This window comes from Budorcas taxicolor, chromosome 1, assembly GCF_023091745.1.
Source record: "Budorcas taxicolor isolate Tak-1 chromosome 1, Takin1.1, whole genome shotgun sequence".
Lineage (NCBI taxonomy): Eukaryota > Metazoa > Chordata > Mammalia > Artiodactyla > Bovidae > Budorcas > Budorcas taxicolor.
In genome coordinates this window covers 134,911,230-134,936,211 of record NC_068910.1, presented here as the reverse complement: position 1 = coordinate 134,936,211, position 24,982 = coordinate 134,911,230, and the positions used below count along the sequence as shown (strand labels likewise).

The following is a 24,982-nucleotide window of genomic DNA, read 5'->3' as shown; positions in this document are numbered from 1 at the left end:
TATAAAACTTACTATTTAACCGTATCTAACTATACAGGCCAGTGGCACTAAGTACATTCACATTGTTGTACAACTCTCACCACCATCTCTCCCCTATCACTTTCCTAAATTGAAACTCTGTCCACATTAAGACACTCTTAAGTCCCCATTCTCCCTTCCTACCCCCATAGTAGTTATTCTTATTGATCTGTGTGTATAAGAGTGGGGAAATACCTTAGCATAAAGCGTGACTGTGTTTTATATAAGATGTTAGAGAGAAGACTAGATACATATTTCTGATTAGAATCTCTGTGATATCAGTAAAAGTATGAGACCCCTGGGTAAAAGTGGGTCTATAAAGAATAGTAAAGTGGAGGAGAATGAGGAAGTCCATGCAGCAGTCCTGGAGAGGTGACCTCCACCTACCTGTGTAGAATTTTCTGATGTACTGTCTGTCCCCCAGCAGAGGTCGGAGCTGGGCTGAGAGGCAGTGGCACTGCAGGCTGTGCTGCAGCCACAGCTCAGCCACGGCACGCTCACTCACGCCATCCGTGCCGCTCTGGCCGTTCTCATGCAAGCTGATAAACTGAGAGCAAAGAAGCACGAGTCAAAATATACATCCTGATCAATCCAGCAAAGTTGAGGCCTAATGGCATGAAAACTAAACTGAGCAAGGTCAGAGGAGTTAATCAGAGGTATTTGCCTTCCAGCTAGCATCTAGATGTTGTAGAGGAAGGAGAAGGAGGGAAGAGATTAATGGCCCTGCTGCTGGTGTGGACCACTAGAAAGGGATTAAGCAGTTAAGACATAATATGCAGTTCCAGGAGAGGACAAAGCTGCTACATCTGTCTCTTTATGTTCTAACTCCAAAGAGGCATCTATTCTGGGATATTCAGAGGAAAAATGAACTTGACCCCCTGGGTTCTCTCCTAGAGTCTTCTATTTCAGGTATGCAGGTCAAGAAGCAACAGTGAGAACTGGACATGGAACAATGGACTGGTTCCAAATTAGGAAAGGAGTACATCAAGGCTGTACATTGTCACCCTGCTTATTTAACTTATATGCAGAGTATGATGCCAGGCTGGATGAAGTGCAAGCTGGAATCAAGATTGCTGGGAGAAATATCAATAACCTTAGATATAAAGATGACACCACCCTTATGGCAGAAAGTGAAGAAGAACTAAAGAGCCTCTTGATGAAGGTGACAGAGGAGAGGAAGAAAGCTGACTTAAAACTCAACATTTAAAAAATGAATATCGTGGCATCCGGTCCCATCACTTCATGGCAAATAGATGGGGGAAACAATGGAAACAGTAACAGACTATTTTTTGGGCTCCAAAATCACTGTAGATGGTGACTGCAGCCATGAAATTAAAAGGCACTTGCTCCTTGGAAGAAAAGTTATGACCAACCTAAACAGCATATTAAAAAGCAGAGACATTACTTTGCCAACAAAGGTCCATCTACTCAAAGCTGTGGTTTTTCCAGTAGTCATATACGGATGTGAGTTGGACTATAAAGAAAGCTGGGTGCCGAAGAATTGATGCTTTGGAACTGTGGTGTTGGAGAAGACTCTTGGACTGCAAGGAGATCCAACCAGTCAATCCTAAAGGAAATCAGTCCTGAATATTCTTTGAAAGGACTGATGCTGAAGCTGAAGTGCCAATACTTTGGCCACCTGATGCAAAGAACTGACTCATTGGAAAAGACCCCGATGCTGGAAAAGATTGAAGGTGGGAGGAGAAGGGGACAACAGAGGATGAGATGGTTGGATGGCACCACTGTCTCAATGGACATGAGTTTGAGCAAGCTCCAGGAGATGGTGAAGGACAGGGAAGCCTGTGTGCTGTAGTCCATAGCATCAAAAGGGTCAGACACAACTTGGTGACTGAACAACAACAACCAGAAAAGAAAGCAAGAAAAACCTGGGGTAAGAAATCTAGGAAAAATGCCCCCAAAGATTCTTTCCCAAAGAGAAACCACCTAAGCACCTCTTTCTGGCTCTCACCACAGCATTCTCTATTTGAAACATACTTCTATTGGCTATTTCTAAAAGCAAGGTTTCATAGCCTACCATCAGTGCAAAAAAAAAAAAAAAAGTATGGATGGCACTTTCAGGTAGCTTCTAAGAGGAAATGATTATAGCAACACATTTTGGAAAAGAAAGTTAGAAAGGGGGGTTTGGTGGGAAAAATAAAGTGATAAGGACCAAAAAAAAAAATCCATGTAAGAAAATCACTGTGCTCTGGTCTTTTCTCAGAAAAAATGGCCAGAGTGACCACCCTGTTATTTGGTTCTCTGATCATTTAAAAATAAGTTACTTTTCCAGACATCGCCTCAGCAATGAACCTGGCAGTAAGTGTGATATACATGGAACAAGACTGGTCATGAATCAGTAAGTACTGGAGATGGGTGATGGATATTTTGGGTTCATTTCACGAATCTAATTTTGACTATGCTTGAAAATTTCCACAACCAAAATTTCCACAATCATTTGGCAGTGATTGCTGTGGAACTAGTTTTGTAACTCTGGCCAAGTTACCTAACCTCCTGGAGCTCGGTCCCTGGCTGGGAATCAGGGCTACTATACTGAGCTGAGAGAACAGGAGAGCAGAGGGCTACAACGGAAGCGAAAGTTGTTGGGAATGTATTAGGTTCCATTTGACACTGGCCTCCAGGAACCTCACATTTTTTTGTATTTGGTATGTCTTCTTCTTAAGCAGTTACCACGTATCAGTCCTACTTACCCCTAACCATTCAGAAAACTTCTTGCCATTTGCTCAGGATTCTGAAAAGCTTCATTCTGGTCCCATATTTGCAAATCTTTTGAAAATAACAAAACTTTATACCTCTTCCCTAGAGGAGGGAAAGTGGCCTAAAGCAAGGAGTGTGTAAGGCTTATCTTTTAAAGCATCCTCCTCTCAAATCAGTCTGACAGGAATAATTTCCTCTCGTTAGTTAATAGGAAACTTGCCATATGCCATCCCTCTAGCCTAGGAGACTCTGCATACAGAACATCAAACAACAAAGCCTTGTGGTTGCCTTTACTTCTTACCTTCTCCACATGAAGGGCTGAGTGGGGACTGAGCCAGCGAATGTCTTTCACAAACTGCCAGTAATCAGTCTGGCGGCAACACACCTGTTTCAGGAACACATAAGGTAAACAAATCATTACCATTTTGGACCACATCTAGTTCTCATATCCATATTCCAAGAGAGGAAAAAAGAAAAGCCTAACCTTCCCTTGCCACAATAAAGGTTCTCATCAGCAATCAAAGAAACACATACAGATAGTCACCCTTTTAAAGATCAATTGTTAAAAACTATTCTAACTGTTCTTTAAAGGAGGTAATATATGCATATGATATAGAAGGTTATACAGTTGACCCTTGAACAACACAGGTTTAAACTGTGTGGGTCCTCTTCTATGTGGAATTTTTTCAATAAATATATTGGAAAAAATTTTTGAAGGTTTGTAACAATTTGAAAATAACTCATAGATGAACTGCATAGCTTGGAAATATTGAAAAAAAATTAGGAAAGTTAGATATCTCAGGAATGCATAAAATATATGTAGATGCTAGCCTATTTTATCATTTACTACTATAAAATCTATACACACCTGTTATGAAAAGTTAAAGTTTATGAAAACTTACACACACAAACACTTAGGGGCCACAGATGGTGCCATTTGCAGTCACGAGAAATGTAAACAAATATATAGAAGAACATCAAATCATAATTGCACAGTTAATTTTATGCAGTTATGTACTAGTATAATAATTTTGGCTTCCCTGGTGGCTCAGACAGTAAAGCGTCTGCCTGCAGTGCAGGAGACCCAGGTTTGATCCCTGGGTTGGGAAGATCCCCTGGAGAAGGAAATGGCAACCCACTCCAGTACTCTTGCCTGGAAAATTCCATGGACTGAGGAGCCTGGTAGGCTATAATCCATGGGATCGCAAAGAGTCAGACATGACTGAGCGACTTCAGTTCAGTTTATAATAATTTTGTAGCCACCTCCTGTTATTGTTGTGAGCTCAAATGTTGCAAGTGTCCACTCAAAATGCCATGTGACACTAATAATCTCTGTATGAGCTGTTCGGCTCTTCAGTAAAATACATACTGCAGTAAAAAGTGACCTCTCCCAGTTCTCATGTATTTTCCATTGTGTTTAATGTAATAGCAAAAATTCTGAATAACACTCTCAGACCCAGACGAAGTGCCACTAGCAATGTTGGGAGTGCTCCCAAGAAGCAGAGAAAAGTCAAGGCATTATAAGAAAAAGTCGAATCTACACCATAGATTGAGGCCTGCAGGTGCAGTTACCCACCATTTCAAGATAAATGAATCCAGTATAAGAACTATGGTGAAAAAAGAAAAGGCAATTTGTGAAGCTGTTGCTGTAGCTACTCCAGCAGGCACAAAAATCTTGTACTATTTGAGAAATAACTTCAATCACATATTGAAAACTCAGCTTTTATGTGGGTACAGGATTGTTATAGGGAAGACATCCCTAAAGACTCTAATATGATTCAAGAAAAAGCAAAGTCATTATGTGACAACTGAAAGCAAAAAAGGTGGAGGATCTAAAGCTGGAGAATTTAATGCCAACAAAGGATGGTTTGAAATTTTTAGAAAGAGGTTTGGAGAAGCGGCTTCTGCTGACCAAGAAGCAGCAGACAAATTCACAGACACTGTTAAGAAAATAATTAAGGAGGAAAGAAAAAAAAGAAAAGAACTGAGGAGAAAAAGATATCTGCTACAGGTGTTTAATGAAGATGAAAGTACCCTGTTCTGGGGAAAGGGGAAGAAATGACACAAAGGACGTTTACTGGTAAGGAAGAAAAGCGAGCACGAGGATTTAGGACAGAAAGGGACAGGCTTACTCCTCTGTTCTGCACAAATGCAGTCAGATTTATGATCAGGACTGCCCTTATCTACAGGGTAATAACTTACTTTCTTCTAAATGCTTTGATAATTTTTAAATAAAAACACACATGCTATTTACATATTCAGAAAAAAATAAACAGGGACTTCCCTGGTGGTCCAATGGTTAAGACTCCATGATCCCAAAGCAGGGGGCATGTGTTTGATCCCTGGTCAGAGAAACTAAGATTCCACATGCCGCAGAGTACAGCCAAATATATACATACACATACTCAAGAGGTCTTTTTTGTTATTATTGTTATTTTTAAATTGGAACATCTATATGCCAACTACAGGTTTCTTCTTAATGGTGGAAAAGGGGGGATCTTTGTACTTATAGTCAGCTCAGAAATCTCAGGGGTTAAGCGTCTCCACATTTCCAAGCAGCAGAAAAGGGGTTATCAAATACACCGTGCCTTGTGGAAAGACTAAAAGGTAGTCCAGATGCAGGATGTCAAGGAAAATGAGATTCCTTTAAGAATAAGGTTATGATGTTATAGCTTCCTAAGGCCCTGAGTGATTAAAAAAAACACAGTTCACATTCCATAACACATCCCTAGAAGAGCACAAAAGAGATATGCCCAGTATGAATCATTGTATCCCCTCCCCCTCCAAGGGCACAACACCCAGAATAGCTTCCTGATGACACAGCAGCTAGAAGCCTTTGAAAGCCTTAATCTTTAGAGAGGAAATGAGAGGGAAAAAACAAGTCCTTGACACAGACTTTAATTTTTAGATCTTTACAAGGAAGAACAGAGCAGCGGTGAAGGTGGTATGGATCTTTTGTATTTAATTCTTCTCACTTGAGCCTGTAGTTGCTAAATGTATGTGGATGATGGATTTGTCTGGTTTGCTCTGCTTCCACCGACTAACACTATTGCTATTTTGTAGGTGACCATATACTTTAATAGTGTTCATTCTGGTGACCAAGTGCCTTCACAGATCTTATTACTTATTCATAACAATAATATTGTGTTGCATTTACCAAGCATCTTTCACTCAGGAATTTCACTTCACTATTTCATCATGACACATTTTCTCTTTCTGGCACAGATGGTAAAACTGTCTTGTGATTACAGTAAAATGATTACTCCAGATGATGATGTAAAATTAGTAACAGAGCCAAGAAAAGAACTTTTTTACTATCAAGATGCAAGGACGTGAACCACTAAATGATGGTGCCTCTAATCTGGTAGGTCCTTAGTCTGTATTGGGTTTTTATAAAACCTTCTGCTACAGTTCCCAACTCTGGCTTTGGGAGACTAAGGAGCTAGCAATGCCACAGACTAGTATTTTAAACATCAGGAGGAAGGACAATCTTATGAGAGAAGATAAGTTTGTTTTGGGTCATGCTGTGCTTGGCCTGTAGGACAGCCAGCCAGATGATAATGTATAGCAGATAGGTAGTCTTGCGGATCTAAAATCCAGCAGAGAGGTCTGAGCTGGGGATTGTTAGTGTACAGGTGATGGTTAAAACAATGCAAGTGAATGAGACTGTTTCAGGAAAATGTACAAAGTAAGAGGAGATAAGGACGTAGGACTGGACTCTATTAAAAACTAAAGTAATGCTCAAAATTCTCCAAGCCAGGCTTCACAGTACGTGAACCGCGAACTTCCAGATGTTCAAGCTGGATTCAGAAAAGGCAGAGGAACCAGGGATCAGATTCCCAAAATCCAATGGATCATCGAAAAAGCAAGAGAGTTCCAGAAAAACATCTACTTCCACTTTATTAACTATGCCAAAGCCTTTGACTGTGTGGATCACAATAAACCATGGAAAATTCTGAAAAAGAGGGGAATACCAGACCACCTGACCTGCCTCCTGAGAAATCTGTATGCAGGTCAAGAAGTAACAGTTAGAACTGGTCATGGAACAACAGACTGGTTCTAAATTGGGAAAGGAGTATATCAAGGCTGTATATTGTCACCCTGCTTATTTAACTTCTATGCAGAGTACATCATGAGAAATGCTGGGGTGGATGAAGCAAAGCTGGAATCAGGATTGCTGGGAGAAATATCAATAACCTCAGATATGCAGATAACACCACCCTTATGGCAGAAAGCAAACAACTAAAAAGCCTCCTGATGAAAGTGAAAGAGGAGAGTGAAAAAGTTGGCCTAAAACTCAACATTCAGAAAACTAAGATCATGGCATCCAGTCCCATCAGTTCATGGCAAAAAAGATCGGAAAACAAAGGAAACAGTGACAGACTTTTATTTTGGGGGGCTCCAAAATCACTGAAGATGGTGACTGCAGCCATGAAATTAAAAGATGCTTGCTCCTTAGAAGGAAAGCCGTGACAAACCTAGACAGCATATTAAAAAGTAGAGACAATACTTTGCTAACAAAGGTCCATCTAGTCAAAGCTATGCTTTTCCCAGTAGTCATGTATGGATGTGAGAGTTAGACTAAAAAGAAAGCTGAGCGCCGAAGAATTGATGCTTTTGAACCGTGGTGTTGGAGAAGACTCTTGAGTCTCTTGGACTGCAAGGAGATCCAACCAGTCAATCCTAAAGGAAATCAGTCCTGAATATTCACTGGAAGGACTGATGCTGAAGCTGAAACTCCAATACTTAGGCCACCTGATGCAAAGAACTGACTCACTGAAAAAGACCCTGATGCTAGGAAAGATTGAAGGTGGGAGAAGGGGACCACAGAGAATGAGATGGTTGGATGGCATCACTGACTCGATGGACGTGAGTTTGACTCAACTCTGGGAGTTGATGATGGACAGGGAAACCAGTCCATGGGGTCACAAAAAGTTGGACACGACTGAGCAACTGAACTGAACTGAAAGTCTGAGAGGAAGAAATTCCAGGGAAAGAAACTACGAAAGAGTGGTCGTAGGGGTAGAAGGAGGTCTCTATGAGACTGAAGATAATAATGCAACATGAGTCAAGGTCTGATGATGTTCAACAGTGACAAACACAAGACAGTGTTCAGAGGGATGATGTGCACTGGATTTGGTAACACGAACTTACTTAAACTTCAGTAGCAAGAACAGCAGTGGTAAGGGCAGAAGCAAGATTGTGGTGGGTTAAATTATTTGTTCTATAAATTCCGATGTTCATATTTTTTTTCACAGGACAACATGTAACTTGAAACTTAAAAAAAAATGAAAGGAACATTTATTAATTACTTCCTATGTACCATGAACTGTGTTAGGCCAATTTGTATGCTGTTTCATTTAATCTATCAAACATTATGACATAAATAATATTATCATTATTTCGACAGATGAGAAAAAGCTCAAAAAAGATAACATCACCTAATAGTTAAGACTGACAGACAACTTATTACACTTTCTAAAGCTTTTTCAGGTATTATCTCATTTAATCCTCACAACAACCCTATGAGATACATACCAGTGTAACCACCTCATTTTACAAATGAGGAAACAGAAGTACTAATAGTCATGTAACTTACTCAGTACCACACAGTGGTGAAACTGAGATTAAAATAACAGCAGTCTGACTCAGAGATCCATAATTATTACTACTGTCATTTTTTCCCCAAGGACCTGAGCAATGTCAATCCAGGTTCTGTCTGATTCTGAAGATGTCTGTCTCCTATACAATGTCGCATCCAAACTCCTTGAGAGAGATTTTAATAATGATGACCACTGAGAAGAATTCAGTTCTTCAAAGGATAAAAACTGTCCTCAGATCTTCAAAATTCTTTAGAAAGAGGGCCTCACTTTCAGAACTTACTCTGAATAAAGAGAATCTAACCAAAGCCAACTTTTCCAGTGGATTCTGAAAAAACTCAACAAGAAAACTGGTTTAAAGAGTTTGTTTAGAGGTAATACACACTATTTTGGAAGGGAAGGTAGCACATTAAATCCTATCAACTATGAATATCTTAATACCAATTCATTTTTTCCCAGTGTGACTGCTAGTTGAGAATAACCTCTGATTAAAAAAGAAAGACAAGCCGAGCTCAGAAAAAGGTTTCAGGAAAGAAAAGTAGGCCCTGACTAGGGAAGAGCATGAGTGTTTGGGAACACAAATTATGCACATATATAAGAGGTTTGATTTTTAAAAAGTGGAAGATCAGATCCAATGACCCACTTGACAGTTCTACCCAGAACCAAACCTTATTTAAAACACTGCAAATGAAGTAACTGCTATTGAGAACTGAAGCAGAAACCACTGAGATTTAACTCATTTTTAATACTCAAAGCTTATTAAAGTGTTTGAGGATATAAGGAAAAGAAGCTCAACATCAACAAAATTTATACAGAAAAAGATGTAAGCTATAACTAAAAACTATCATTCATAAGCATCAACCAGTTATCTGCCAAATTATGTTCAAAGGATAGTCTAAAAATGACAATATCTTGTAAATATTTCTCAGATATATCCTAGGATACTCTTGAGAGGAAAACCTTAATGATTCATCACAACATTGTCCTTCTCCTCATTATCATCATATTACAGTCCTGCTCTCAAGGACTCTCAACACGTGCAGTTGCCTTCATCTTCTCTCTGCCAACAATTTAATGCAAATGTTTCTTTCCAACAAGTGATCTGGCCAATCTGGCAAAAAAAGAAAAGAAGCAGTATACATACCTGGTCATGGATGAGCCCATGATAGAGGATGCTCTGCATGTCTCTGCAAAGCCGCTCCAGGCCACCATACTTGGACCAGACATTGGGGCTGTTGGCTGACACTAAACCCTCCACAGTAGTCTTCAAATTACCCAGCAACTGCCAGTGCTCCCTCCTGCAAGGCCATCAGTTATACCAATGGTTAGTTTCTTTGTTGTACTTGACCATACCATGTCAAAGAAAGTCTAAGACAAGCAGCCTCCTGTCCCGCATCCTAACATTCTCTCCCCTATTAATTTTTCACTTGGGTGTAAGACCCAATTCTGAGAGGACCGAAGCTATAAAGAACACTAAGATTTTAAAATGTTTAAAAAAGCCCTCATATTTACATAGCATATTGTTCTTTGCAAGGTGATCTTCATCTACTATCATTTTATCCTCACACAAGTAGCCCATAACCCTGTGTTTCTTGGCTTGTGAGCCATTAAGATCCATTTCTGGGCTTCCCCAGTGGCTCAGTTGGTAAAGACCCATTTCTGGGCAATGACATTATGTGAGGACTACATAAAGAGATGAAGGGCATTTGCTGAAAACCAGAAACCTTTGGCTGAACAAAAAAGCCAAAAAATAACTTTTTATTAAACTGTATTTTCAGTACTAAGTATATATATCTGTACACAAATATTATAGATAAGAATAAAAATTGCCCATGATTTTTCCCTATGATTTTTTAAGCTAAAATTGAGGCAAAATGTCCTAAGCTAGCACCAAGCCACTTAGGACACGTCCCCAAGTCAATCAACTATTGGCTCATTCTCCTGGATCATCTGGAGCACTTCAGCAGAAAAGTCTAAAAACTGCTGCCCTAGATGATGTTCAAGGTTCCTCCCAAATTCCCAGCATTTTCTCAATACAGCTTCCTACCCAATAAAAATTCAAAACCAGCTGCAGTTGAATAAAAAGAACTGGATGCACAGAATCAAATGGATAAGGAAAACATGAGGAGATGAGGTATCAAACTCCTCCTCTTGGGCCCCGACTGCTACGCTGTACACTCGGCCTCGCTTTCTCATATCTCGTTAGAACGCTGCTCTTTCCTCTTCAAGGACAGTCCTGGGGATGGTTATAGTTTCTTCAAGGGACTTTTACGGTAACCAGTTTAGCATCATTTAAATAGCTGCAAGGGTAGGAGGGTTCTGAATTGAAATCCTTTCTAACTCCATCAGTGTTCAAAACTAACCTCTCCTACATTTTGCACACTTTCTAAGCCATTTTTGAAAAGTGGATGAATAGAGTAATGGCAGACAAATAAAATAAAATAAATGAAGCTAGGTCTGGTACAGGAGTATTATCTAAAAAGGAAAAGCAAGATGGCTCTCACTCTGATCTTCTACTCTAGAGCCCTTGAGATCAAGAATTTATTCAAATGGGGAGACACCAGATTTTTTTAACCTTATGTCATTAAACATTTCAGTCACCAGGCTCCCCTGTTCTATTTCTCCCCCCATCGAGTTTTACTAAGATATATTAGTACTCAGATATAATGTAACATTATATTAGTTTAAGGCATACAACATAATGATTTGATATATGTATATACTGTGAAATGATTACCACAATAAGTTCAGTGAACATCAATTGCCTCACACAGTTATAACTTTTGTTCCTTGTGATGAGAACATTTAAGATCTACTCTTTTAGCAACTTTCAAATATATTACCACAATACAGCACTGTTAACTATAGTCACTATGCTCTATATTCAGTTCAGTTCAGTTCAGTCGCTCAGTCGTGTCCAACTCTTTGCGACCCCATGAATCGCAGCATGCCAGGCCTCCCTGTCCATCACCAACTCCCGGAGTTCACTCAGACTCACGTCCATCGAGTCCGTGATGCCATCCAGCCATCTCATCCTCTGTCGTCCCCTTCTCCTCCTGCCCCCAATCCCTCCCAGCATCAGAGTCTTCTCCAATGAGTCAACTCTTCACATGAGGTGGCCAAAGTACTGGAGCTTCAGCTTTAGCATCATTCCTTCCAAAGAAATCCCAGGGTTGATCTCCTTCAGAATGCTCTACATTATGCCCCTAAAACTGACTTATAACTTTGTACCTTTGGACCATTTCACCCATTTCCCCCACCCCCTCATCCCTTGCCTCTGGTAATCAATCTGTTCTCTGTTTCTATGGGTTTCGGGGATTTCACATATAAGTGAGATAATACTTATTTGCCATTCTCTGTCTGATTTATTTCACTTAGCATAATGCCCACTCCTCATGCTGTTAAAAATGGCTAGATTTCCTTCTTTATGGCTGAATAATATTCCCGTGTGTGTGTGTGTATGTGTGTGTGTGTGTGTGTGTGTGTGTGGCATTTTCTTTATCAATTCATCTATCAGTGGACACTTAGGTTGCTTCCATGTCTTGGCTATTTTAAATAATACTGCAATGAAAATGGGGATGCAGATATCTTTAAGAAATAGTGATTTTGTTTCCTTGGGATATATATATATATACACACTCAGAAGGAGAACTGCTGGATCTTATGCCAATTCTACCTTTAATATCCTGAGGGATTTCCATAATGTTTTTCAAAGTGGTTGCCCCAATCTACAATCCCACCAACAGCCCCCTAGGGTCTCTTTTTCTCCACATCCTCACCAACACTTGTTGTCTCTTGACTTTTAAATACTAGCCCTTCTAACAGGTGTGAGATGACACTCTGGTTTTGATTTGCATTTCCCTCATGACTGGTCGTGTGGAGCACTTTCTCACGCACCTGTTGGCCATTCCCCTGTTCTATTTCTAAACCAGTCCTGAAAGATATTTCAAGGTAACCAAGATGCACACAGGACTGAGGTGGTCATTAAAAGGCCATTTATTGTTGTACTGTAAGAAACTGCCATCACAGAGGCCAACTGACTGCCAACTTTTGCTTCAGTGATTCTCCATCTCCTATGCTTCCTCAGGGTTAATCTGGCCTGTTCTGACTGACACAATTCCAATAGGTTACAATCAAGTTATGCAGGCCTGAGAGCCAGTCTGCTTCCTCAAGTGACTCTGCATATCTGTGTTCTGACTCATTCTATATTGATCTTACTAGTTTAACCATCAAAGAACATCATCATAAATCCTGCATGTAGACAGTAAGTACCCTAAATCCTAGGGCTTTGATCCCAAAATTTTACAAAGAGCACTGAAACTCTAGAACCCTTGAGCATTCAGATTTATTAACAATTTCTGGATGAACTAAAGAACTTTTCTTCCCCAACATGAATTGTCCCTAAGATACCAAAGCTACAGAAGAAGAATGAGGCTCTTACTCTAAGATGTACCAAATCATCTATATTTGGTACATGCTCATATAGAAATAAAAGTAAACTTAAAAAATTTTATTTATATAATCAGTCTCTTCAGTGTCTTTGCCTTTTGTAGGATCCTTTTTCCTAATAATATTGTTTTCATTTTCAGAGAGTTAAAATACTAAATTCAACTGAAGCCCATACATAGTGGCTGGATTAATCCATTCATATTTGAATCTTAGATGTCAATAGATCACCATAGGAAGTAAAATATTCCTCCTCATCGTTGACCCAGATTGTTAGCAACTGAGGTCAGTGTTTCCTAAACTAAACCTGTTTGGTAATAATTATCTGAATGGTATCCTGCAGTCACATGTAACCTCATCTGGGCACAAGCAAGGACTAGATTAGGCTCAAAGCAGTCCTTTGTAGAGCCACTTCTGTAAGTATACAGAGTGCTCTTCTTTTTTTTTAATATTTATTTGGCTGCATTGGGTCTTAGTTGCAGCGTGCAGGGCTTAGTTGCCCCAAGGCATGAGGGATCTTAGTTCCCCGAGTCTCCTGCATTGCAAGGGGGATTCTTAACCACTGGACCACCAGGAAAGTCCCACAAAGTGCTCTTCTTTAATCACCATAAATTAAAAGCAAGTCTTTCTAAGCATCTCACCCTATGTCAAGGAAGAACTAGGCCCAAGTGGCAAGGGACAGTATAATCCATCTCTACTTGAATTATTTTTATCAACAAACAGCAAAGCCAATTGCAGAATAAAGTTCTATCTATTTTCTTTTCAGAGGATTTTGACTACATTCTTTGAAAAGGAACAGGAATTACTTAAGCAACTCAAATAAGGATACCCAAGAAAAACAGTTTCCCTAAATGCCAACTTAGTCTTAAGCATGCCAAATCCAATTAAAAGTGACACTCAGGTTAAAAGAGTAAAGTTATAAGTAAATGCTATTTTTCAAAGAAGTGTTATACCATTTATCAATATAAAACTAATCACTAACAATAAGTGAAATCAACAGTAAATAGTGAGTACTGTGCAACTGTAAAATGAGATTCAATGCAGGAAATATATATTGGTATATCTTCTACATTCAGTGCTCTATTAGTGGTAAAAAGAAACAGCTTCAACTTATTAGCATATCCCATCTACAGCATGCGAATTGTCTGGATTGGAATGTGGTATCTACTTGAGACCAGAGTTGAAGGTCAGGCTATCCCAAGTCAGATAATGATCTGATCCCTGAAATGCGAGGAGAGGTATGTGACATCCATGTGTGGAACACCATGAAACCAGTAGAACGTTTTATTAGGAAGAGTTTCCAAAGCTAATGAAAGTATGTAAAAGTATAAAAAGCAGAATGTAAAATTATACTTGTGATCTCAACATACATATACTAAGAGAAATAGTGATATGTTAATAGTGTTTACTTTTGGTTACATAAGGGGAACGTAGAGAAGAGAGGAGTTGTTTCTGCCTTCTGTCAGGCTAGCAATTAATGAAAGGTCAATAATATGTACCAAGTTTGCAAACAAGAAGCTGGAAAGGGCCATAAAGGATTTTTTAAATACTTAAGTATCAAAGGTGCCTTATGCTGACAGACTGTGGTCAGGCAAGCACCTAGGACTTTTAATGCCAGAAAGCATTTCCTGGAAAGAAGCAATGGATTCATTCTTTTTTTTTTTTTTTTTTTTTTGCAATGGATTCATTCTTAAAGCAAGGAAAAACATAATTAGGGAAATAAGTATCGTAACACTGCTGCTGCTGCTGCTGCTGCTGCTAAGTCACTTCAGTCGTGTCCGACTCTGTGCGACCCCAAAGGTGGCAGCCCACCAGGCTCCGCCGTCCCTGGGATTCTCCAGGCAAGAACACTGGAGTGGGTTGCCATTTCCTTCTCCATAACACTGAGGTAGCAAGAAATTACAATGTTTAGTTTGCAGTTAACTTTCTTCTTATCTGGCTCTATAGTTTCTGTTTTTAATTATTATTATTTTTTTTTAATTTTCTATGCTTTTATTTTTACAACAATAAATCTACTTTTTCAGGCAAAGTTATTACTACTTTTTTTTCTGTTGAGAAATATACATGAGACACAGGACAAAGTCCCTAACAAGCGTTCTCTAAATAGTGTGTGAATAAATATCTAGGCAGTAGAAATGAGACAGATCAATTAGTTCATATTATCTACAAATGGCTATTTTAAAACGATTTTCATCTAAAATTTCCTTATATAGTTTCAAATTCCATATAGTTGCCTACATCCATCTAAAAAATGAATCTACCTTGTGATAACATATTTCAGGAGGAATTTTACCATCTTGATGATACAGAGACATGAGGACTAAATGATGGTATAGTTAGAGAATTTTCAGCTATTTCAACAATGTTTTCAGAGTTTTGATTAATGGACCAATGTCAGCCTGGAGATTGTATTTCCAGTGACAAGCCATCACAATATTGTAATTATCCTGCAATTAAATAAATAAATAAAATTTAAAATGTCTATCATAGATTCTTCTTTCTCAAAGTTTATTTAAATAATTGGAATGAAGACTTAGATACATTGTGTTCATAGAAGATACAGAATTGAGAGATATATATGAAAACATTGGACCCATCAAATCACTATGGGATAAGACCAACACAATGAAGTTTAATAGTCACACACACACAATGCAAAATAAGATATGCAAGTATGTAGTCTTGCATTTTGGTTAATAATATCAACTAGAAGTATACATCTCAAGATTATCTCTTTTTTAAAAACTGAGCTCTGTACTAATAAAAATTAAAAACTGATATTAATAAACATGTTTGTTATACAGTCATTTATAAAAGTAAATATTCAAAAGAGAAAAGTACTCTAATCATGATACAGTCACTTAATGAAATACCATGCATCATTAAAATGAAACTTACAAAGAGAGTTTCCAATAACATGGTAAGATGCTTGCTGCTGCTAAGTCGCTTCAGTCATGTCCGACTCTGTGCGACCCCATAGACGGCAGCCCACTAGGCTCCTCCGCCCATAGGATTTTCCAGGCAAGAGTACTGGAGTGGGGTGCCATTGCCTTCTCTGGGTGTTTTTAATTATATAGTATTTAACTTGTAGAGTATGTAGTTAAATATTTATATGATGCTTTTTAAATAAATAATATGCTTATAGAAAAAAGACACTTGACTTTATTATACAGCTCTCAGCTCTAAGGAACTTAGGAGAACCTAACCACTGGTAGTCCCATCCCTTTAGTGGCTGATAGCAGAATCTCAAAGTCTAGGAGGGAACCTTAATGTCTAGGAATCCTAATGTCTAAGATGCAAGCTGTGTAACTTTATACCTACTCAACAAATGCTTTATTAATCATACTACATTTTAATGACATCAAATTTCTTTAATTTTAACAATGAGTAGATTTAACAAAAGGAAGGAAAATCCCTTATGTCAGAAACCTAACCACCAATGATATGGAAACTCCTTAGTTCAAAAATTCTCCATTCTGCTCAGTACTTCTCAATTTGAAGACAGTCTCTACCACACCCTATTGCAAACATGCTAACCTCATGCCTACTCCCATGACTTTATTCATGGAGACCTTTCCACTTGGAATGATTCTCCTCTTGTCCCAATTAGGGATTAAGGTTCAGCTCTAGTTCAGTCTTTTCCCAAGAAGTTCTAAATAATCTGACCTGTTGCAAATTTTTTGTTAGAAACTCCACAATATATGCTGTCACTGTATCATTCCTCCTAATATTAATCCTTAAAAAAATTATTTACTGGTATATGGTTGATTTCCTTAAGGAAAAGGACCATGTTTTTTCTATTTCTTTTCTATTTTCTATTTTAATACGCAGAGAGAAAATGTCTTCAGTGGAAAGAGAATAAGCTTCATGGTCAGGCCAGCCTGAATGTGAATCCTAGCTCTGCACAAACCAGCTGTGCAAGTCACTAAACTCCTTAAGTTTCAGTTCCCTTATCTGTAAAACAGATAGAACAGCTGATTAACAAAGGATAATCTACAGAAAGTACCACCATCAAGCAGATAACAGTAGTATTACTTTGCTTTTCCTTTGAACTTTCATTGCATAAATCTAATGTTAATGTTCAGCTGCTAAGTGTTGTCCAACTTTTTGCGACCCCTATGGACTGAAGCATGCCAGGCTTCTCTGTCCTTCACTATCTCCCGGAGTTTGCTCAAACTCATGTCCATTGAGTTGGTGATGCCATCCAACCATCTCATTCTCTGTTGTCCCCTTCTCCTCCTGCCTTCAACCTTTCCCAGCATCAGGCTCTTTTCCAGTGAGTCAGCTCTTTGCATCAGGTGGCCAAAGTATTGGAGTTTCAGCTTCAACATCAGTCCTTCCAATGAATATTCAGGACTGATTTCCTTTAGGATTGACTAGTTGGATCTCCTTGCAGTCCAAGGGACTCTCAAGAGTCTTCTCTAACACCACAGTTCAAAAGCATCAATTCTTCAGCACTCAGCTTTCTTTATAGTCCAACTCTCACATTAATATGTGACTACTGGAAAAAAACCATAGCTTTGACTAGATGGACCTTTGTTGGCAAAGTAATGTCTCTGCTTTCTAATATGCTGTCTAGGTTTGTCGTAGCTTTTCTTCCAAGGAGCAAGCATCTTTTAATTTCATGGCTGCAGTCACCATCTGTAGTGATTTTGGAGCCCCCCAAAATAAAGTCTCTCACTGTTTCCTTTGTTCCTCCATCTATTTGCCACGATAAGCCTTCTTAGCATAAATCTCATAAACCCAATTTTTTTAATCAGAAGGGGTACCTAGTACAAAGCTTTCTTACCCATTCTGCTTCAGAGAAAATTCTGGGATTGGACAGTTTGTAACATAATTAGGACTAGTTACAGTGCTCAATGTCCGACAATATCTTAACTGCCTTTAAACCAGGGCCAAATCTCTTCTTAGTACAGATTCCAATGCCCTGTTTATGTTCATGGTGCTCTCACTGAAGCAGGATAGCCAGAAAGACTTCCTCAATATTGGATGATCTTGTATACAAGAGACTCAAATCTGCTTACTGAATAGAATGAAAGACAACAGAGTTCATTTGGTGAGACACATAAGAAAGCCGAACTCATTACCCTACAGTTACATCTTAGGTTGTCTGAGTAGAAGAGTGCTTCACAAGTAAGATACACCAGTGCATACACCAGCACTCCAACAGCAAAGACAAAGGAGGAAAGATACTGCCTCAGTCACCTCAGTTTTAGGGAGTTTTAAAGTAAAAGATAACCATCATTAGAATGAAAACCGGTGCTTCCAAGGTGGCATTAGCGGTAAAGAATCCACCTGCCAACTCGAGAGACGAAAGAGAGACTCTCTCTCTTGACCCCTGGATCAAGAAGATTCCCTGGAGTAGGAAAAGGCACTCTACTCCAGCATTCTTGCCTGAAAAATTCCACGGGCAGAGGAGCCTGGTGGGCTACAGTTCATGGGGTTGCAAAGAGTAAACACGACTGAGCATGAGCATGAGAACTAAAACTAAACTATTTCAAAAATTGCTAAGGAAAGAAAACAGCAGGAGAACATTATAAAAATCAGTTTTAAAAAGTGACAGAATTAAGACTCGATATGAGATAAAAATAAGTATCAATGGAATAAACGCAACCATTTCAAATAAAACAGCCAATCAAACAAAAAAGTAGGAGGACACTATATTAATATCTAGGTTGAATTCAAGGCAAGAATATTTAAAAAGACAAAGAAGGAATAACAAAGATACAGCTCTCATTCGTTCTTATGGATCTAATAACATGGCCTCAAAACATATCAAGCAAAACAACACACACAAAAAACAAAAACTGCAGAAAAGAAAAACGGAAACAGAAAAGAAAAAACAACGGTAATGGGAGATCATGAAAACTAAAAGTAAAAAATGATTAGAAGAGCTGAATAATCTACGATTAATAAAGTTGTTCTGTTACATCTGGAAAACTACATCCTGAGGAACACTTTTTAAAAGGACATCCAGAACAGTCACAGAAACTGGCCTTGTACTAAGGCACACACACAAAAGTCAACAGATTCTCAAAAGTAGATGTAGTATAACTATATTCTTTGACTAGAAAATAAAACATTGAACAAATAACAAAAGTAGAACAAACGGGGGGGAACCCTCGGAAAATTTAAAACTCTCAAAGGACTCTCTAGGAGGTTAGGAGGCAAAAATAAAATAATCTTGAAGGGATTGAAGAGGTGAAGGTGGTGAAGAGGAATGGCATTATGACTCTTACTGCTTTCTTCTCAAAAGTATCTTATGATAAAAATTTTCTCTCCTCCTAATCAACTGTAGGTTATACTACAAGTGAGCCTGATCCAGAGGAACTAAAAACATGTAAGCATGCTGCAGTTCATTCCTGAAAAAACCCAGATTTAAATCCACAGCAGCGCTGTTCAACTGAACTTTCTGTGATGCTGAAAATGTTCTCTATCTCTACTATCCAGTATGGCAGCCACTAGCCACTGTGGCCATTAAGCACTTGAAGTCTGTGCAGTGTGACTAAAAAGCCAAAATTTTAAAATTTTATTTAATTTTAACTAATTTAGACATAAATCGGAGAAGGCAATGGCACCCCACTCCAGTGCTCTTGCCTGGAAAATCCCATGGACGGAGGAGCCTGGTAGGCTGCAGTCCACGGGGTTGCGAAGAGTCGGACACAACTGAGCAACTTCACTTTCACTTTTCACTTTCATGCATTGGAGAAGGAAATAGCAGCCCAATCCAGTGTTCTTGCCTGGACAATCTCAGGGATGGGGGAGCCTGGTGGGCTGCCGTCTATGGGGTCGCACAGAGTCGGACACGACTGAAGCGACTTAGCAGCAGCAGCAGCAGCAGACATAAATCACCTCAGTGGCTCTCATGTGGGACAGAGCTGGTCTATAAACACCAAGGTAGGTTGTTTATGGAGGAAAGATTACAAAACAAAATAAAAAACAGAAAAAACCCCTCCATTTATGGAAGAAGTGATAAAGTAGCTATAAAAAGCAGAAACAGCTGTGGGGATGGTAGATACTGAGAAAAGCTTCAGCTTATGGTCCGTGCTGTCAGCTGATACACCTCCTGCTCCTGGGTTCTGACAATAGAATTTCCCCCTAAAGCTTCAGAGTTATGCTTCTGTGGGGCAGAGGTGTGTACCAATAATTGGACTAGCAGTATGGATTGCCCCCAAATCATGTGATCCACTTGCTTTACCATCAGTGCTATATAAACTTTCAGAGCATGGTCAAAGGAAAAATGGAAAGAAAGGGAAGAAATACAAAACGAAAATTAACATGAAAATGTGAAAAATGAATAAAGAGGAAGGGGGAAAAAAAGAGGCCCTTTCAATAGCAATAGTACCAATAACACCTGCCCGACCATAAGAAGCGTGACTGAATTGTTACTGTTTTCATTCCTTGTGCAAATATTCAATGAATACCAATTACATGCCAGGCACTGTGGTAGGCACCAGGCTTATGATAGTTAAAGAAGAACAGTCCTCAGCTCTCAGGGTATTCAGAGTGCAATGGGGGAAATGGGCACTCCTTTAAAAAAAAAAATGCTATAGAGTGAGAAGTACTGTAATAAGAGAGACAGAAAAGGTCAGGTCAATGATGCCTTCTAAAGGAGTATTATTTAAAGGATGACTAAGAGCTCTCCAGGCAGAGGAGGTAATGCAGAGGAGCAGGAATCAGAATGGTGAGGAAGGGGATCTAAGAGTGAGTGAGCGTCATAGTTTTGTAACTGGAAACTTCATATTGAATACCAGAAAAAGTTCTGACTTTCTATTTTCAGTGAGGAATCACTTACATTTCTGAGCAAAATACTATAGTAACTTTGCTTCTGGAAAAATTATGTTGGTAGCGATGTGGAGGCCATCTGGAATTGAGGGACGGAGATCAGACTGGGAGCTTAGTCAGGAGGCTACTGGGAGAATCCACAATGAGAAATAATAAAGGCCTTATTTTGTTTACATCTACCCAGAATTCATGCCTCTTTCTTTTGGGATCAAAATACTGATTTTTCACAGGGAAATCAACCCTCTGGCACTTGACCCGGTCCATGAAGTACCACGAAAGGTATGCCAGGATCCAAGGTTGGGCAGATAACTTAGGCCTCATGGAGCAACATATTTCATACCCTAATTACAAGAATAGTAACATTAAAAAAACAACAACAACAACAACAGTAACATAAGTCAGTCCAAAACTTTTCACTTTTGCTATACCTATTGGCATTGCTGTTTTCCTTTTTTGGATGGATTGTTAAACTTGAAGTTGCCAAGGGTTATCCTGCAGAAAAAAACTGCTGAGAATGAAGTCAACACATCAGAAAAAACAGCACACAGACAGGGACAAATTTTTGTTTAAACACCTACATTTGGCCATTCCTAAAACAATATAAGCCAATATATTTAGAAATGGAGGGGAAAAAAGCTTCAGGAGAAAAATCAGAAACAGAACTCACTGGACCTAGGGACTACTTGGATATGGCAAATGAAGGAGAGGGAAGTACCAAATTTCACTTAGGTTTCTGGCTTGGCTGACTGAATGGAAAACCCTATTAACTGAGACAGAGGACAGAGGAGGAACAGGTTTTGGTCAATGAAATGAGCTCAGTTTGGAGATACTAAAAAGTATCTTACTACTTGAATTCTGACTATCTGAATCACTAAACCAGGAAAACTTTGTAAGTAGTTGCATTCCAAGATCAGAAGGAGATGGCATAGTCCAAGTCAGCTGAGGGTAACACAACAATGCTAGAAGAACCATTCCTATTACGGTTCAGTAGTTTCACCAGACACCCTCCAAACAACTGGTATTTAGGAAAGTCTAGGAAAAGTGAAGTATCATCCCTAAGCACTAGAGCATTTTTCTAGTGATTACTAGCTAGATGGAAAGCAATAGGGGAATCTATGATATTCCACTCCAAGGATGAAGTTAAAAGCTGGGCCAAGTGACTTCCCTGGTGGTCCAGTGGTTAAGAATTTGCCTTGCAATGCAGTGGACTTGAGTTCTATTCCTGGTCGGGGAACTAAGGTTCCACATGCCACCAAGCAACTAAGCTTGTGCCCTGCAACTACTGAGCCCAGGTGCCACAACTAGAGAGTCTGTGCATCACAATGAAAGATCCCATTTGCCCCAACTAAGATTGGATGCAGTCAAATAAATAAATATAAAAAAAAAAAATTCTGGGCCAACACCCCAGTCCCCAGTTTGTTCAATTTGGATAGAGAAACCATGGAAGGAGGAAGCACAAGCAATAATATCATTGCAAACAGCAACTGGAAGAACACATGCTCATCTTATATCAAGAAAACTGGGGAGGGGAAGGAAGTAGACATTTTCTGCGTTCAGTACACATCAGCACTCTCTGAGGAGCTTTTTTCACATTATCTTACTGAATCCTCACCAGTCAGGAAGGCATCATTCTTCCCATTCAGGCTGGATAAGTCAAGTTAAGCAGTAGAGCTAGAATTCAAATGTAGCTCTACCTGGCTATAAACTTATGCACATTTCACTCCATCAACTGCTTTCAGAATATAGTTTTATCTTTCATATATTTAAAAAAATGATGCCATCTCATCAAGAAGATGTCTTCTGAATTGGGTGTTTTATTGGCCAAAGAAAGGTTAAGTTTGCAGTGATCCAGCCACAATGCCTCAATTCTCAGGCACAAGTCATGTATTTTATTTACCATTTGACTACCCAGAACTAAAGAGGCCATCGGTGCCACGAAGTCCCATTAAATAAATTATTCTAAGTTAACTAATCACCAACAGAGAGTAGGCTATGTTAACATTAAGAGTGATTTCATGAGGATAATCCCAATGCTGAAATTAAGTTTTGACTAAAATTCATTGGTAAAGAAGCAAGCATGGAAAGAATAATAGAAAAAGATACCTGCAAGGAAGAAGCCTTAGTAAAGTTAATGACAGGCAAAGAATGCTACAAAATTTATTACCTTATGCATTTCTTTGTCCCAGCAGATTAGAACAGTGAGAGGTAGTATAGCATAGATATCAGAAGTAGAGCCTGCCTGAATCCCAGTTCCACCAAGGATTTACTGTATGACCTTGGCAAATTATTTATCCTGTCTATGTCTTAGCTTCCTCACCTGTCAAATGGTGATAATATAGTACCTATCTCACCCAGCTGTTATGAGGATTTAATAACACTTGTAAGGCTCTTAAGCAATGCCCGGCATGTAGTAAATAAGTATTTGTTAAATACATTAAATAAATAAATAACTCAGCTGGGAGGAAATCTGAATTTCCAACCTAGCCTCTCCTACATGAACTGGTAGAGGAAAATAAAAATAATCCTAAAATTTGTTTAGAAAGTATATAAGACTTTTTACAAGAAGCATCTGGAGGAAGAATAAAGAGCCAAATACACATAAACAGAAACTGAAACATGGAAAAGGGAAGTAGGCTCTTCAGTTTCACTGAACACATCATTCACAGATCTCATGCAGTAACCCCAAGTCCTGTCATCCTAGGTTTTGTACAGCAGGCCACAGGCACGTAAAAGAGGAGTCACTCTTTAAAATAGCCAGGTCTTCACCTATGTACAAAATCTCATTAATTTTCCCCTGTTGATATTTTTTCAGAGGTAAATATTCCAGTCTTTGGATTCTAGCTGCTCCAGAGACTCTAACTACATCTGAATGTTTTTAAAAGTCAAGAAGGACTTCCTTAAGCCACATTCCTGCTCTACCCTGTCCATTCCAGATTCTTAAGAGGTTGACCAGTTATTAATGAAGGAACACCTACACAGAAGTACAGCTGGAGTCCAAGCCAACATTCAGCTTTTGTAATTTCTAGAAGGTAAGAACTTGATAGCAGTTTCATATAAATAAATGGGAAATCGCTCAGCTGCAATGTGGGTAAGGAGTGACGGGTTTAAATACAGGGAGGTCCGGTCACTGTCTGACAGGGATCCAGCATTGACAAAGGGCACGCACGCAATCGCTAGTCTCATTAGCAAGCCCTCACTCCCATTCCACTGCCTTTACAATCGCCCACTTTCACCCACAGGCCCTCCTTCACGCCTTCCTCCTCACACTCATTTTGCGTAAGCTTCTGTCTAGGCCACTCACAATGCCTAACCTTTGCTCCCAGAAATTCTTACTTCAACCTTCTTAACACTGGCCTGAACCGCTGTCACCGCAAGTTTCGGCCGGGGCACCTACCCTGTCCCCTACTGCTATCTATAGACTCTGGCCTATGAAATCTCACCACATTACCTCTCAATGTCCACCTCCTCCCCAGAAGCAGCCCTCGGTCTGAATTTTACCCACTGCTGCACGCCCTCCACCGCCCCCCGCCCTCAACATAGCCTATCCTCCCTCCTTCTCTCTCCCTAAGCCCGTTCCCTTGTCCGCCCGATCTAACCTCCCCGTCTCTCGTTTCAGAATTTCTTCCCAAACAAGTCGCCCACAACAGCAGTCCTCCTGTCCGTCTCCTCGTGCTCTGGGAGCCTCCCCAAGCCTCTCCCGGCTTCAGCGCATCCATCCGCGCGCGACTTTCCCCAGCTCACCTGCTCTCCTCCGGCAAGCCCTCCTCGCAGCCGCCAAGCTCCATTCCCGCGCCCTCTGGCCGCATCCGGGGCTGCGACGTCGCCTCTTAAGAGAGGCGTCCCTGTCGCTTCGCCCCTCAGGGCTCCCAGAGCCCCTCGGGAATCAAGGAGGCACCCACGGCGGGTGGGCTCAGAGTGATGCACTACGGCCGGGTGACGGCAGCAGCATTGACTGCTGCCTCAGCCGCGGTTTCTATCCCTGCCACCCCCGCCTACTTCCGGCTCTGAGAACTACAATTCCCAGCAAGCACTTCGAAGGCCCAGCCGCTACCGGCATGCACCGCCCTATCCAATCCGAAGCTGCGCTCGCCGCAGACTTCAGACCCTGGCTGGTAGCTTTCCCTAGTGCAGCTCACGGGCAGTACGGACCTGAAACGTAAAGCTGCGGTAGTCTCCAGAGTTCCTACTGGAGTGGACCCTTACACACGCCTGTCACACTTCACCCTTGGGGCCAAACTCGGTCAGAGGTCTAGACTCGAAAATAACGCTGGTCTTAATCCAAGAACGGTTAACCTCACTTCAGCCTACCCAGGATTAACATCTGTTGGTGGTGTTTGGGGTCGTCAACAATTTTAATATAGAACTCACAAACTCAGAAGAGCTCAGGTTGCTTTGGTGTCACAAAGGAAGAGCAGGAG

The 24,982-nt window shown here is 40.0% G+C and overlaps 1 protein-coding gene across 5 annotated transcripts in view; it reads right to left on the bottom strand.

Moving 5' to 3' along the window:
- RUBCN (rubicon autophagy regulator) overlaps positions 1-24,535 on the bottom strand; it is a 52,134-nt gene extending 27,599 nt beyond the window's left edge. For all 5 annotated transcript variants that reach the window (XM_052640093.1, XM_052640111.1, XM_052640102.1 and 2 more), the window contains exons 1-4: positions 24,306-24,535; positions 9,478-9,631; positions 3,035-3,118; positions 406-565 (exon numbers count right to left, since the gene is read on the bottom strand). In XM_052640093.1, the coding sequence (XP_052496053.1) occupies positions 406-565; positions 3,035-3,118; positions 9,478-9,631; positions 24,306-24,370 (463 nt within the window). In that variant the 5' untranslated portion in view covers positions 24,371-24,535. The remainder of the gene's footprint in view (positions 1-405; positions 566-3,034; positions 3,119-9,477; positions 9,632-24,305) is intronic.
- Between the last annotated feature and the right edge of the window lie 447 nt (positions 24,536-24,982).